Source organism: Xenopus laevis, chromosome 7S (assembly GCF_017654675.1).
Source record: "Xenopus laevis strain J_2021 chromosome 7S, Xenopus_laevis_v10.1, whole genome shotgun sequence".
Taxonomy (NCBI): domain Eukaryota; kingdom Metazoa; phylum Chordata; class Amphibia; order Anura; family Pipidae; genus Xenopus; species Xenopus laevis.
The window spans coordinates 12,954,849-12,971,624 of record NC_054384.1 but is presented as its reverse complement, the minus strand read 5'-3'; the positions used below and the strand labels follow the sequence as shown (position 1 = coordinate 12,971,624).

At 39.9% G+C, this 16,776-nt stretch overlaps 1 protein-coding gene across 2 annotated transcripts in view; it reads left to right on the top strand.

Moving 5' to 3' along the window:
* Positions 1–6,104: 6,104 nt before the first annotated feature.
* Positions 6,105–16,776, top strand: part of glrx3.S (glutaredoxin 3 S homeolog) — a 32,786-nt gene continuing 22,114 nt past the window's right edge. Inside the window, exons 1-3 of one of the 2 annotated variants that reach the window (XM_041570551.1) lie at positions 6,127–6,180; positions 7,767–7,817; positions 13,813–13,921. In XM_041570551.1, the coding sequence (XP_041426485.1) occupies positions 13,865–13,921 (57 nt within the window). In that variant the 5' untranslated portion in view covers positions 6,127–6,180; positions 7,767–7,817; positions 13,813–13,864. 2 annotated transcript variants of the gene reach the window in all.

Sequence of the window (16,776 nt, the reverse complement as noted above, 5' to 3'; positions counted from 1 at the left end):
TCCTTTAAAAGCAAGCACTTGAGTGAATAAAGGCCATGTGTACCTAATAGGGATTGGTGTTCACACTGACAGGCACATTCATTCAGAGTTAAGGTGGGAAATTCATGTTTAATCAGGCTAATGTGAGTGAATCACGTTTCCTCTTTCATTCATGAATGTCTTAGCGATCAATGCTGTGTGCTTTGAGTTTTCACTGTTTACCGAAATGGCGATTTTTGAAATGTATCATGTCATTTACTCCGATTAAAGGAAAGCTGCATGCCTCCAGCTCTGATCTACTGACACCATTAAAATGAACAGGGATCAGATATTTTTTTATCTCAAAATTGGATCCTGTATTTTTGCTTCTTCAGAACTCGAATATTCAAGCTTTTGTCATATGACTTTTCACAGAATACCTGGAGACTTACCGCACATGTTTAAGTATAATCTTTTCAACCAAACTTGATCAAGCTTATCGGAGATGATTAAACACAATAATACGTTATTATTTGTTAATAGGCGTCAATTTATTGTTTTGTGTCTCCTTTATTTTGCCTACCCCCTGGAGAATATCATTAGAAGATGTCGACATTACGGGGCCCATTTACGTAGCTTGAGTGAAGGAATAGAGGAAAAAAACTTTGAATTTTGAATGTTTTTTTTGGCTACTTCGACCATCGAATGGGCTACTTCGACCTTCGACTTCAACCTTCGAATCGAACGATTCAAACTAAAAATCATTCGACCATTCGATAGTCGAACTACTGTCTCTTTAAGGAAAAACCTCGACCCCCTAGTTCGCCACCTAAAAGCTACCGAAGTCAATGTTAGCCTATGGGCAAGGTCCCCATAGGCTTTGCTAGCTTTTTTTGGTCGAACAAAAATCGTTCGATTGATGGATTCAAATCCTTCGAATCGAACGAATAGCGCTAAATCCTTCGACTTCGATATTCGAAGGATTTAACTTCGACAGCCGAATATCAAGGGATAATTAACCCTCGATATTCCACCTTAAAGGGATACTGTCATGGGAAATTTTTTTTTTTTCAAAATGAATTAATTAATAGTGCTGCTCCAGCAGAATTTTGCGCTGCAATCCATTTCTCAAAAGAGCAAACAGATTTCGTTATATTCTATTTTGAAATCTGACATGGGGCTAGACATATTGTCAATTTCACAGCTGCCCCAAGTCATGTGACTTGTGCTCTGATAAACTTCAATCACTCTTTACTGCTGTACTGCAAGTTGGAGTGATATCAACCCCTCCCTTTACCCCCCCAGCAGCCTAACAAAAGAACAATGGGAAGGTAACCAGATAGCAGCTCCATAACACAAGATAACAGCTGCCTGGTAGATCTAAGAACAACACTCAATAGTAAAAACCCATGTCCCACTGAGACACATTCAGTTACATTGAGAAGGAAAAACAGCAGCCTGCCAGAAAGCATTTCTCTCCTAAAGTGCAGGCACAAGTCACATGACCAGGGGCAGCTGGGAAATTAACAAAATGTCTAGCCCCATGTCAGATTTCAAAATTAAATATAAAAAAATCTGTTTGCTCTTTTGAGAAATGGATTTCAGTGCAGAATTCTGCTGGAGTAGCACTATTAACTGATGTGTTTTGAAAAAAACATGTTTTCCGATGACAGGATCCCTTTAAGTAAATTTGTCCCTACATGTATGAAGATCAAAGCAAGTGCATATGCTTTACTACAGAAAAATATGCAGCATAACCAAGCGACAGGACTTTCTGCATCTGTGTTGGAGGATTATGGGAAATGTTTAAGTTTCGTGATGAGAAAAGTGGCAGAAATTAGTGTCATATAAAATGGAATGGGAATTAATGTTATTTATCCCTAGATATTTTATAGACAATGCTAATTTGTATGCACTTTCCTTTGTGAGAGGAAGATTTATATAGGTATATTAGACTTGTCATAATTGACTTTAATTCCAGAGAGACTGCTGAACCCTTCAATTTCCTGCAATAAATTAGGTAATGAGACGAGGGATTGTGAAAACATCAAAATGACACAGTCGGTGTAAAAAACGACTTCGCTGGCTGTGTGATCCATCTGTACCCGCCACATGTGCTTCACCCTGTGCGCCATTTGATCAATATTCACTGCAAATCTTGGCAGAGAGAAGAGGCAGCCTGGAGTACATTAAATGGAAATTAAAGTTAGTCATAAAGTCAAATTCTTACAACTATAAATCCTTACTATTCACTTTTTAGTCTGCTAACCCATTGCTTTTAATTTGGTGTTAACTTTACAATGTGGCTTTCAATATTGTTGACTGCCGGGATCAATCGTTCTGCCGTTCATTTTGTGCCTACAGGCATGATAACCAATAGAAGGAAATAGGTTCTAGATGTTAGATGGTAAGAAGACTTTAGGTTAGACGACAAGAAGGTTCTAGATGTTAGACAGTAAGAAGGATTCTAGAGGTTAGAAAGTAAGAAGGCTTCTAGAGGTTGAATATTAAGGCGCAAATTTACTAAAGGGCAAAGTGGCAGCGAAAATTCGCCAGTGTGACGTGATTTCGTTACTTCCCTGATTTACTAACGGGCGCTGGCGTAAATTCGCTAGTGTAGTGGACCTACTCTAGCGCTACTTCGGATCCTTACGCCAAGCGAAGTTGCGCTATGGCGTAGGGACGTAATCGCGTTGCGCTATGGCGAAGGGACGTTACCGCTAATTCACTAACTTGCGCATTTTACTGAACGTTACCTTTTGCGCCAGACTTGCCTTTGCCACCTCAGACCAGGCGAAGTGCAATAGAGTAGATAGTAAGAAGGCTTCTAGAGGTTGAACATTAAGGCGCAAATTTACTAAAGGGCAAAGTGGCAAATGCTAGCGAAAATTCGCCAGTGTGACGTGATTTCGTTACTTCCCTGATTTACTAACGGGCGCTGGCGTAAATTCACTAGCGTAGTGGACCTACTCTAGCGCTACTTCGCATCCTTACGCCAAGCGAAGTTCCGCTATGGCGAAGGGACGTAACCGCTAATTCACTAACTTGCGCATTTTACTGAACGTTACCTCTTGCGCCAGACTTGCCTTCACCACCTCAGACCAGGCGAAGTGCGATAGAGCAGATAGGGCTTGCTTTAAAAAAGTTAAAACCGGCAATAGGGCAACTAACCTTCCAAACCGGGGAACATCTCAAAACCGGTGTCACATTTGACATCGTTAGTGCGACGCAGAATCTTCAAATAAAAAAAAACAAACTAACAAACTGGAAAAGAACCACAAGGGAGGGTTGAAGAGGTCAAACCCGCACTTTTTTTTTTTTTTTAGATATTGTGATTCGGGCTTGAAGGGATACAAGTGCAAGCCAGATAAGGATTGTGAACCTAAATTGGATCTTGGGACAATATTATTTTTTGGACACAAACCTGCACCTTTGTTGGGTACCCAGCCAGGTTAACCGCAGACTGCCCACTCAACCAAGTAATTGTGGACTTTTTGCCCGAACGCGATCACTTTCTGGTATTCCGCGAGTACCAAACCCGATGTAGGACTCTAGCTCAGTGATCCAGGTGCAGATTCTAAACTGTTACAATTTGCTACATTTAGTTGATACATTTCTCAGGCAGCATCTGTAGAATATTAGCAACTATTGTATCAATTTTAATGGAAATTGCCAAAGCGCAGGAAGAAGACCCGAAGATTACAGAAGAGAAGAATTTGGCGCCCATGAACTCTGATGCCCTGAATCTGCAACAAGGGGTAAGTAAAGAGTTAGGGGCATTTACCAAGGGTAACACCTAGGCTGGGGGGGGATCTATGTAGGGTCGGCAGGGGATAAAGGGTAGGGGATTTTAATAAAAAGGGTTTGGTTCTCCTTTAATACCTTGTGGAACCACCTCCTGGAGACAGCTTTATGGTGATCAGAGAGACGATTTTTGGGGGAATGCTCATTCTATAGTCGCTATTCTTAAAGGAGACATATAGGATAAATGGAAAACTCCTATTTTTTTAGGCAATTATAAGTAATATATGGTGTTGATTTTACATAGTGCTAAAAATTCACATTATCTTTAAAAATAGCCCCTTTATTGGAGCTCACTATAGATGTTCTCTGGTCCCTGTCTGTGTTTCAAATGAGGGGTGGGCGTGTCCTAACGGTCCCTGCCAGAAATACAGTAGTAGAGGGACAGCCCTGCAGTCACACAAGCACAGACAGGCTTCAGTTCCCTATCAGGTCCTGCTAGCTGCTGATTGGTTCCTGTCCTACAGTGCAGTGAGCTGAGAGCTGCCGGCTCCCCTGCACAGCCTGGGAATTCAGGGAGCAGGAAGTAGAAGGGAAGGGAGGGATTATTAGGGTTTTTGCAGAAATATTCAATAAATCAGACAGAAACACTACTTTTTTTAAGCACAATTCTTCTATATCTAAATGAGTATAACGCACTGGTACCTTCTAATTTTTTTACACAAAATGTCTCCTTTTAAAATAATGGTTGAAACCCTGAAAGGAAAATGCTTTTCTGGAACTCCACACAAAAGCGATTTAAATAAAAGAGACAACAGCGGCTGCATAATGCTGCAGAGCAGAGAAGCTATAAAACATTGCCCTCTACACACACGAGACCTGAACTTCTCTACCATGCTGAACCCCAGGGTTGCCAGGTCTAATTTTTAAAAACCAGCCAAAGTCAGCTACAAAACCCGCCCAAAACTAGCCAAGAGGCACTTCAAAGGTAGCCCAAAAATTGCAAAGTATGTGCAGTGGAAAAAAAGTCTTAAAAATAAATGAATATATGTGACAATACGCCTTTTTAAATTTTCACTGATTTGCACATTTTTCCATGAAGCAAAATCGCAAAGATTCGCCCGTCACCAGGGGCATAAATATAGAGGGGGGCACCAGAGGTATAGGGGTCCCATGAGGCCCTAATACATGTACTATTTCAATAAATATTGGTAAAACAGCTCAATCTCTAGACATTTTTGGTGGCCAGCAGATTTTTGCAACAAAATTGTCTGAAATTGAGTAAAGTTACCGGAAAATGCAAGAATGCTTAAGAGGGATGGGAGACTAGGGTTAGGGTTGACACCTGCCAAGGCCAGGGCCAGTATTACAAATTTACTGGCAATGTAAGTTGCCGGTAATTTGTAATACCCTTAAGGAAAAGCCCTTGGCCTGCCCCCAATTTGCTCAGTACTTTCCCTTTTTTCAGTTTTCTGTCTATCGCGTGTGTTGCTCCGCCCCCTTTTGCGTCACTATGCGTGACTCTGAGCCTTTTTACGTCACTGCTACCCCTTTTTGTTCCCACCCCCCCACCGGCTGGTATACATTTTTAGAAAAGGTGGCAACCCTAACTGGGGTACAGAGCACAAAATCCATACTTCCCAAAATTTTGGAAGTAAAAAGAGGGACAGAAATTTTTTTTCCGCACGTAGCTTATTGATTTTTTGACCACACCCTTTCTGTGGCCACGCCCCCTAATTACCATGTTCATTTGGCAGGTTATGAAGGTTTGAAAATATTTCTCCTTATCTAAACTGTTTTTTTGTGTCTCAAAATTGTCACAAAGTATCTTATTTGCACCTGTTCTGTGCTTTCTGCTAAAAGCCAATTAAGTGAGAAACTTTGTTTCTTTTTCTGCCTGTTCAGTGCAGAGCAAATAGGGACTTTCCAGTACAAATGAGGGACTGCAGTACCTCTGAAAATGGGACAGTTGGGAGGTATGCAAAATCTGATAACTCCTGACTGCTACACAAGTCAGTCCCATTGCATGCTGGGTATTGTAGTCTTACATTAAACTTGGCAGTCTGCAAATTGTTAAACAAAAACTACATTACCCAACATGCACTGGGAGACTGGCACATTAGGGCAAGAAAAAACTTTGGCTGGTTTCCAAAGTAAAAACCAGCCAAAAGCCCATATCCGTACCTTGGCTAGTTTGTAGTTTCAAACCCCCCAGGGCTTTAAATTAGCAGCCCATTTTGGCAGCCAACCTGGCAAGTGGCAACCCTGCTGAACCCGGAAGGAGCGCCTCTATCAGTCAAGTTCAGCCAATCCACGTTCTGCATTCTGCTACTCGGGTCTGTTCCCTCTGCGCTTTAGCTGTGATTGGTTATATCGCGTGCTCGGCGCTCGTCTGCTCTCCCTGCGTGCAGGCAACATGGCGGCGGTGTTAGAGGCCGGCTCTCAGAGCCAGTTTGAGGAGCTGCTGCAGAAAAGCGCCAAGTAGGTGACTGAGCATGCGGGATTAGTATTGGGAGCTGTCACTGGGCGGCATGGGGCAGTTCTCCTCTCATAGGGGACAGGGTTACAGGCTGGAGGGCTTTGCTCATGTCTCTGGCAGCGGGTGGGTTGGTTAAGTCGTAGGCCCTCCTGTCTCCTGGTGAATACAAGGGTAGGTTGTCAGGAGGAGCTGAGAGTTGTAGTTTAACTTAGGTTAATTGCCCTTCATTATTTCTGTGACTTGCTCCTATTCTCTAATGTCATTTACCCTTTTTGGTCTACTACAGCTCCCAGCATTCTCAGCAAGGTGTAGCCAGTTCTGTTTTATGGTCACAACTCGGCCCTCCATCCCATTCTTTCCAGCTCTGCTCTGGCATTAATCTGATTGGTCCTGCTGACTGAATTGTGCAACAGAGTAGTCTTTATCCATTGTCAGTAATATAGTAAATAAAGTACCCCCTCTTGTAAAATATAAGGATATTATAAATTACAGAGGAGTGTTTTTATACAGGTCATGAAACTCCGAGGCAACTTCTAATATCCTCCTATTTTTCAACTGGGGGTACTTTATTTATTATAATACACAAGTTTCAGTGAGTCATGTGACTGAAATGACATCAGAACTCACCGTTTATAACTGATGACATCAGAACTCACCGTTTATAAGGATATAATTTACAGAATATTCATGGCTTTTGTGTATTATAATGTTATTTCTTACATTGACTACATAATGTCGCTGGTAATGGGGAATCAATGCCTTTATGTTTCACTGCTGGTAATTTTACTGTAAGAACAGAATTCTCAGCAGACTAACTACTTTAATCCAGAAATCTGTTGCACAGAAATCTCATAATTACGGAAAGGCTGTTTCCCATATCCTTCATTATATTTAAATAATTCACTTTTTTTTTTTTTTTTAAATGATGGCCTTTTTTCTCTGTATTAATGAAACGATACCTTGTTTGTGATCCCAACTAAGATATAAAACCTAATTGGTGGCAAAGCAATCCTATTGGGTTTAATTAATGGAGAACTAAAACTTTGCTAAAGAAGTAGCTAGAAATGTTGTACATTATGTTTTGAGTTCTGTACCAGCCCAAGGCAATCACAGCCCTTTAGCAGTAAAGATCTGTGTCTCCAAAGATGCCCCAGTAGCTCCCCGTCTTCTTTTATGCTGATTCACTGCACATGCTCTGTGCTGCTGTCACTTACTGAGCTTAGGGACCTACTCACAATATACAGTACACAAAGAATAGAAATGTCACAATATACGGCTGATTAGTAATTAATACAGATAATTACTACATGGCACTACATCGTGCGGCGCTCAATTCTCCTCCCTGGCTATCTCCTTTATGGAAAGCAGGGTAGAGAAATCGAGCACCACATGATGGATCACCCGATCACCTTTTCTGAAGTGGAGCGCAAGCGGAGATTTGGTCAGTTATTTCTAAAGAAAGACTTTGTGATTTTAAAGTTTAATATGTGTTGGTGTTTTTTTTTCCGTAGTCTACAAACAAATTTTTTAAAACATTTTTTATGTTACTGATCCTTTAATAAATCTGCCCATAGTGTTTTATCTTTAGCTTAACAGGCAGAAAGTATTCATTGATGTCCCGGGGGAAGCAATAAGGAAGGTATGTGCTTTTGCTCACACAAACAGAAATTATAGCAGCTGAATGATGTGTTGTTCAGTGGCATGTCAGCATACGCTACTAAATAAACAGAAAACCACCAAACCTAGGGGAAAAATGTGCAAAACAAATCATCCCTGTAGCTCTATATTATATTTTCTATACCATAATACCCTGCACATGAAAACAGATCATGAAATGCATTATTACAAATAATATACACCAGTGTATGTTGCTAAAATTATCCTTAGGGGCGTTGTGGCCCGATAAATATAGAGAAAATAAATCAAGAATAACGTTTCTGTGTCAAAATATACAACCTTGCCGGCCTCTTAAGAAACCACTAGCAATTAATTGTGCAACCTAATTAGCAGCCTAAATGCGTGAGCCTAGACTTGCCAGCTTCCACTCCAATGCAGAAAATAATAATAAAAACAGAAAGTAAAAAGCTGGCAATGAAACATCCCTAAAGGCCTAGAACATTATAAACTTATGGGACCTGTCATCCAGAATGCTCAGGACCTGGGGCTTTCTGTGTAACAGATCTTTCTGTAATTTATATCTTCAGGTTTTTTTTTTATTATACTCCGAATATCCGGAATTCGAATAATTCATGGTTTTATGACAAAAAAAAATAAGAATTCTTCGGTCTTAAAAGTCCGAATATGAAACCCTGGCATCTAAAAGCTCTCGAGGTCCTGTATAAGTCAATGGGTAAGGTCCCAGTGTCTGCGCTGATATCCATACCGATATTCAATGAATTTGTGGTTTCTGCACAAAAAACTCAGATAACGGAGAAAGCCCGGAAGTTTGCCCGACCGTATTTTTTTGGGCTTCTTTCTTAATAAATAAGGTCCATTCGTGGCAGTCGGAGTTGATCGGATTTTTATATTAGAAATACTTAGAAAAATTCGGACCTTGATAAATAACCCCCTAAGTCTACTAAGAAAATCTTGTAAAGGTTAAATATACCCAATAGGCTGGTTTTGCTTCCAATAAGGATTAATTATATCTTAAAAAAAATTGGTTTATTTTAATAAAACTGTCTATGTGAGAGGGCCTTTTTGTAATTCAGAGCTTTCTAGATAATGGGTTTCCGAATAGGGGATCCAATACCTGTACAATGAATTTAGTAGTGTACACACATTTGAGGCGTAATCTTTAATCGTTATTTCTACAAATATGTAAATGAAAGTTCTTGTGATATCTAAAGCTGCTGGTGTAAATGGGTTATGCAGAGCCCCCTGCTACAAGAGGAAAAAAGCTCGACTCATGGGCCACGAAAGGGTCAAGGCTTGTGGTGAGTGGACAGCGTTTGTGAAGATCGTGTGCAGAGATTTGCATAATTGGGAAGCGGCTGGGTTGATCGGGTGTGTGGTTTGGCATAATTGAGGTGTGACTTGGGTGGATCAGTGGTGGGCTAATAATTGGTGCCCCTGCTAACTTGGTGGGATGGGGCTCTTGATTACTTATGGTGGTCCTGTGGGTATGTTGGCTAAGCGTACAAACAGACTCAAATGTATATTACCCCAAAGGTCATCCAAAACCACCTGTACAAATTGGTGTTCCACATCAGTCAATAGCAACACTCGCCTGAAAAAAAGTCAAAGCCCTTGAAACATTGTTGCTCTTTAATATCAGCTTAAAGACACTTTGAAATGTGTATGTTCCATGCATTTGTTGTTGAGTTCTCTTCTATAGGGAGCTAGCACACGGGCAGATTCGGGGAGATTTAGTCACCTGGCGACTAATCGCCTCTTCTGCGGGGCAAAAATCTCCCTGAACTGCCTTCCCCCTGCTATAATACGAAAACGCCAATGCACTAGCATCGCTTCGATTTCCGAAGTTGCCCGAAGTTTCCTCATGAGGCAACTTTGTAAATCGAAGCTCCGCGAGTGCATTGGCGCTGCTGTTTTTGCATTATAGCAGGTGCCTGCTTTTTTTGCAGGTAACCCGCTGGTACCCGACCTGCTGCAGGGCTCTAGCTCTTAGCCCACTGAGCATGTGTGTGTCGCAGACACTTTCCAAGATGGTGACCCCCTGTGACAAGTTTGAAATCCTTGATCTTAGCGGCTATTGAAAAGCTGAAACTTTAGGCTGGTGCAATAAGTTTATTAAATAAAATGTAGCATTTTTAGCCACATTCATTTTTAGTGTTTAGTTCTCCTTTAAGTTGCAGCAACTATCAGTGTGAGAGTCACATTGTGGAGAGTTTGCAGCTATATGTGGTAAGGAAAACCACTTATTTCCCCTTTATTTGTCTGGGATTCCATGTTCAGATTCTCATTACTGTGCGTATGGCAAGTTATATGCCCCAGTTTTCTCCTGGGTGAATGGGTTTATTAACATTTCAGTTTTCAGTTAAAGTCCAGTTTCTTCTAAGATGAAAAAAAATGCTCTAATATGTTTATTTCAGATTTCTTCCATTGTTCTCCACTTTATTCCCTTACATATTTACTTTCTCGCGGAGCTATTACTGCGCTTAAATAGCCTAGGGACCCAGCTTGTATCGCTCGAGCCGCATTGTTAGTTATGAGGTCTTGGATAGTCTTTCACAATTAAGTGGATGCACTTTGCATTTTAGAATGATAAGCACTGTTTATTCATGCCGCAACAATTCCCACTACTCGGTTTTGTACTTATAATAATTTCTGAATTGGAATTAGGCGATGTCCTTGAGCGAAAGAAAACTTAACGATGGTTGGGAATTCTGTCCTCCTGAGATGCCAATGTTGCACACCATGCGAGTCTTTAAAGGGGCCAGTGTTATAAAATTAAGATGCCCTAATATAAAAATGTAGGAATGAGAGATATTGCTTTTCAAGGCATTTTACACACCAGACTTCTTTGTATTACTTTACCCATAATGCTTTAAGCAAAAAAAGACAATACAGGTATGGGACCTGTTATCCAGAATGCTCGGGACCTGGGGTTTTCCCGGATAACTGATATTTCTGTAATTTTGATCTTGATGCCTTAATTCTAGTAGAAAACCATGTAAACATTAAATAAAGCCAATCGGCTGGTTTTGCTTCCTATAAGGATTAGTTATATCTTATAAGTACAAGCTACTGTTTTATTATTACAGAGAAAAAGGGAAATCTATTTGATTATAATGGAGTCTGTAATTCGGAGCTTTCTGGATAACGGGTTCCTGATAACGGATCCCATACTTATATATCAGAACACCAGAATAAGTTTTAACAGAGTCTTACTGTCATCATACAACCTACCCTTAAAATTAATTATAAAGGGGATAATATACCCCCTGTTGTAAAATGTAAAGGTATTATCAGTAATATGAGAAGTTCCATTACCAGAACGCAAGGAACTTCAAGGTGATTTCTAATATCCTCTTATTTTACAACAGGGGGTACATTTGTTATAATACACAAGTCGTGACAAATTACATCACTTAGCTAGTGACTGCGAATCATACCCGTTTCGCCAAGAATTTGCGAAACAGAAAAAATTCACCAAAACGCACTGGTCTATGGGTGTCGATTTTATTTATTTATTTTGTCTCACGATTCGACGCGTTAAAATATTTTTTATTCTTCACCCATTTGTGTCTATAGACGAAACACGCCAAAAAATTTGCTTCATCGTTAATAAGCACCAATTATCATAGGTGACACCCCAAAGCTCCTTTTTATATAGTGAATAAAGTACCCCCTCTTGTATAATATAAGGATATTATAAGTTACCGAGGGGGTTCATGACCATATAAAAGCACAAGGATGAGTGTTTTCATACAGGTCATGGAACTCCGAGGCAACTTCTAATATCCTCATATTTTACAACTGGGGGTACTTTATTATAATACACAAGTTTCAGTGACTCATGTGACAGAAATGACATCAGAACTCACAGTTTATAACTGATGACATCACTACTCACCGTTTATAAGGATATCATTTACAAGATATTCATGGCTTTTGTGTATTATAAGGATATTCTAAATCACAGAAGAGTGCCATAGCCATGTAAAGGCAAGAGGCCAAAGACTGATTGCTTTTATACAGGTCTTGGAACTCTATGGTCACTCTGAATATATACGTTTTTATCTAATCTAAGTTTCAATAAATAATATGGCAGTAATTACATCACCGACTAACTGATGACATCACTAAGCATCATTTCCAGTTCATAAATATATATATTTCAGCCTTTTCAGATTTTTTTTTTTGCCCCTTAGAGTTAAAGGTTAGTAACGCTAAAAATTTTTAAGTAAAAACATTCCTCCCACCTCCAATAATACTGCTATCCTCTTTCTATTTCCAAAATATTGGGAGGTATGATTTAAAGATCCAATTTTTTGGCAAGGTAGAACATTGAAAGGGTCTTTCCTTTTCCAAATATGAGGTGGGAGATATCGAACTAGTCAAAGTTCCAAACGATTGGATTGCAGCAACCGTAATGCAGGCCGTCTTCTCCTGGACCACATCATTGTTCCAATGTATCTCTTGTTCTGACAAGATTTTTAAACCTACCCTATCAATATTTGCCTGCCTTAGACCAGATGTCATGTCAGTCAAGCCCATCTGAGGGCTCCATACATAAGCTGCTGACATGGTCTGAAAGGACCAAATCACCACCTTTTATTGGACCATGTATTGTCAAGTAAACATGCAGAGATGTATTCCTGGCAAGGCTGCTGTCATGTCATTATGTGCTACACCAGCAAGGAAATATCAATATCGTTTGTCTACAGTATATCTGGATCACTCCAAACCAGAGGCATTTTATCCATTGCAGTCATGAACGTTTAGCCACGTTTGCTTTCAATTTAGTCGCACAACCATTTTTAATAGAAATGTCTACATCAAAAGTTTTCTATAATTCAGATCTTCTCGAGGGATTTCACCAAGAAAGACTCGGTTTAATATGATCAAAGTTCAGTAACGTGCAGTGACAAAAGCAAGAGGAGAATATTGTTGTTAGGCTGATGAGTGGAACATACAAGGCAATAAATTATGTGCAAAAGCAATCTGTGATACATTATATAATGTCTAGCGTACGCCGGACAGGTGCTTTGTACACTTCCTAACATTTATTGAAGGCTGAGGAAAGGGGTCATGTGTGAAAGGCAGGTAACACAAATATGTTGCAGACAAATATCTGGATATGACATTGTCAGCTGTTAGCCAGGTATTTTATTATTAAATTGTAAAATATTGGGTATATATTTATTAAAACCCCACTTACAGGATTGTTTTAATGAAAAGAAAAAAAAAACCCCAAAAGGTTTTAGCTGAGCAATTATAAAAGAAACAACCTAATGGCTCAGTATGGAGGGAATACCTTTTGGTCTCAACATGGTAGAGTCCTGCACTGGTCCATTTTTTTGAAACCCGCAATCCGAAACGGCTATTTGACCCGCATGTTTCCGCTACTCGACCCAAAATAGGCCAACTAACCTTCCGACCCAAGGGACATTAAACCAAAAGGGACGTCACATTTGCCCAGAAGTGACGTAACTCCGGTGCCGAATCTTCCTAAAAAAAATTTAAAACTGTAAGAACGACAAGGGTGGGTGTGAGGGATCAAGCCCGCACCTTTGTTGGGTACCTACAAGGGAAGAACCACAAGGGTGGATGTGAGGGATCAAGCCCGCACCTGTGTTGGGTACCCAGCTAGATTACCTGCGGACTGCCCACATGGCCAAGGAATCTGGGACTTTTTGTCTGAAACTCAACCACTTTGCACCATGGTGATATTTTTACCCCAAAAGGTAAGTGTTCCTTTGGGGTAATAATTCCATCAGGGTAGTCTCAGAAGTGACTTTTTTTTTTCTGTCGTACACAGTGTATTCTGATGAAGGGAGGTTGAAGCACCCTGAAATATTGATGTGATAATGGGTAAATTAAAAGTTTAGGAACCCACTTTACAAGGCCAGGTGTCCAGGGAGTGGCACCACTAAGCATCAAGTGCTAGGAGTGTGGCTTTTACTTGTTTTTTTTGTTGCCCAGTGGCTGACTGACTGGTTTTGCTTTAGGTCTCTAACAGTTGTGCATTTTTGGGCACCATGGGCTCCACAGTGCACCCAAATGAACGAAGTCATGGCCGAACTGGCGAAGGAGCAGCCTCAGGTCGTGTTTGTAAAGGTAAGCTCAGATCCTATTGTTTATTGCAAACATACGTGAAGAGAAGCTGTATGTCTTGGGGTGCAAGCATTCTTTAACTTGTAGTCTACTCAAGGCACAGACATTATGAACTTTTTTTGTAGATAACCTGATTATCCGAGTACTTGGGGTAAGTCAAATTTAATACAGAATTGGGCCCAGTGAAAAAAAATACCAAGCTCAAGGAACCACTCCAGCCATGTCCATTATACAAAAATCTCACCCATAATCCACTCAAACCCTACTCTCCCCCCGCAAGATCCCCCTCTTAGTGGACCACAAATCATACTGTTGCTCTTCTTGGAACCCACTATGCCATGGGGTCCCCTGACTGCTGTAACCCTATGATGACTGTTCTGCTTGGACATGTCACCTTGGGTGTCAAAAATAGATTGCAAGGCCACAATTTTTATTATGTACGGTGCTATGTAAAAAATGTGCTACATGTTGTATAGTTGATTACTCTTGAGTACTTAGTAACTAACTTTATGTGTGCCAGGTAGACACGAAAAAGGTAAAGCTGTCTTTGTATGCTTTTTGTGTCTAAGTGAACATCTATCAATGTTTAAATTTGGATTTTTAACATGATTTAAGTTGTTTCGCATTAAAACTCACAAACTTGAGTTATAACTTCAAATCAAGGGGGTGATTTATCAAGGTTTGAATTTGAATATTTGGCACAATTCAAATTATTTTTTTTTCATAAATTCGAATTCTATTTTTAAAAACTCAAATGTCTGGTATTTATTAAGCAGAAAACAAGACCCTGTAAACTCGATTGGCATCTAAAAGCTTGTGAGGTCATATAGAAATCAATGGGAGTTGGCCTAGACAAAATGTAAACTATTTATTTAATTCGAGCTTTTTACATTTTTGAACTTGTAACTGCGAGTTTTTTTTTAAAATAATTTTATTAATTCAAGCTTTTTATATTCAGATTTTTTTTCATAACTAAGTTAACATTCATGTTTTTTTTGCATTTTGAGTTAAATCTGAATTTTGATTAATAAGCTTGCGCCTATTTACTGAGATCCAGATAAGCACAAAACGCCCAAGGCTGTAAATGTTATCTTAATAACAACTTTTGTAGTTTTCCCTTGTAAGATGGGGTTATTAGTTGAGTGCAAGTCTTTTATGTTTCTATGAAGTGCCGCTCCTTTCGGCACCCAAACCCAACTTTTGTACTGGTCAGAATCCATCTATTTAAACAATTTTGGGTTCCTCTTTCTCACTTGTAACGTGTTTCTATGTTCAGTAATAAATGGCTACCCAAACTCAAGAAATGTCTGCTTCTACCATAACAGGTTCATCTTGAAGCAGTGTGAGTTGTAAATCTAAGCAAAACTATATGTGGGAATAAGAAGAACTCAATGCTTGTTAACTATAATTCTTGATTCCATTGCATAATGTTCCACATTCACCAGTAGCCATGGCTTAGTATGATATTGTGACGTCCACTGGTTTCGAGATTTCATATTGTTATCTTAGGTTTTTAAAGAGAAAGCTCAGTCATTGGACTTGGAGCTTGTGCATGCCATGGACAGTTCCATAGTTATCCATTTGAGTCTATCTAACGTGCTGCTGAGCTTTGACTTGCGGCCAGTGTTACTCTATTTCGATGCAGTTATTTTGCATTTTCTGTGGCTGATAAACCTGCAAATTCAGGCAACTGCATAACCTCCTAAAGGTTTTCCATTGAAGGCAGTGACATTGGAATAGACATAAGTGTATGCAAAAGAAAAAAGGAGGCTTTCAGCAACTCAAAAGTATTGAATGCATGAGTGCAAAACTGTCAATGCATGATGCCATTTGAACAGGAGAGATGCCATATTGCACTAGATGCTTAGAATGGAGGAATAAAATGGTGTTTGAATAACCCACAGCCACTGATGCATTAATTCCTCATTAGTTTGCATTGAGCTGTTATACAAGGGAGCGCATACAGCATTTACTTAATTTCCCTTTAATTCATAAAAACTTGTCAAATACAGTGTACCCTTGGTTTTACATACCCTGGTTATAGGTTTTCTCTTATTTAACACTGTTCTTTTGAGGTCCCACCAACGCATAATACGTTTCCCTGATTTAAATTTTTTTTCTAGATTTTACACCATTTTCTCTGGTCCCCTGAAAAATGGCAATTGGGGGTTCTACTGTGATTTAAAAGAGAAAGAAAGGCATATTTAATTGGGGGTGCCAATTAGGGATGCACCAAATCCAGGATTCAGTTCTGGATTCGGCCTTTTCCAGCAGGATTCGGCCGAATCCTTCTGCCTGGCGGAACCAAATCCGGATCCTAATTTGCATATGCAAATTAGGGGAGGGAAATCACATGACTTTTTAATCACAAAACAAGGAAGTAAAAAATGTTTTCCCCTTCCCACCCCTAATTTGCATATACAAATTAGGAGTCGGATTTGGTTCGGTGCATCCAAGTGATTATTTATATTTACCTCACACCCTGGCCCTGTGCTCCTATCAAGAGAAAACTGCACCGGTCCGGGGATTTTTCCAGCGAGCACCACGGAGCGATCGGCTTCTTTCTTCAAATTTCCCGGGGGAAACGCATGCGTGGTAGAAAAAAATAGCCGACTTCTTTGTTAAAGTTCGGCTTTTCGTACTACTGTTTATGTCAGGGATCCCCAACCTTTTTCACCCGTGAGCAACATTCAGAAGAAAAAGGAGTTGGGGAGCAACACTAGCAAGAAAATGTTCTTGGGGTGCCAGATAAGTGCTGTGATTGGCCATTTGGTAGCCCCTATGTGGATTGTAAACCTACATTGAGGCTCTATTTAGCAGTACACCTGGTTTTTATGCAGCCAAAACTTGCCTGGAAT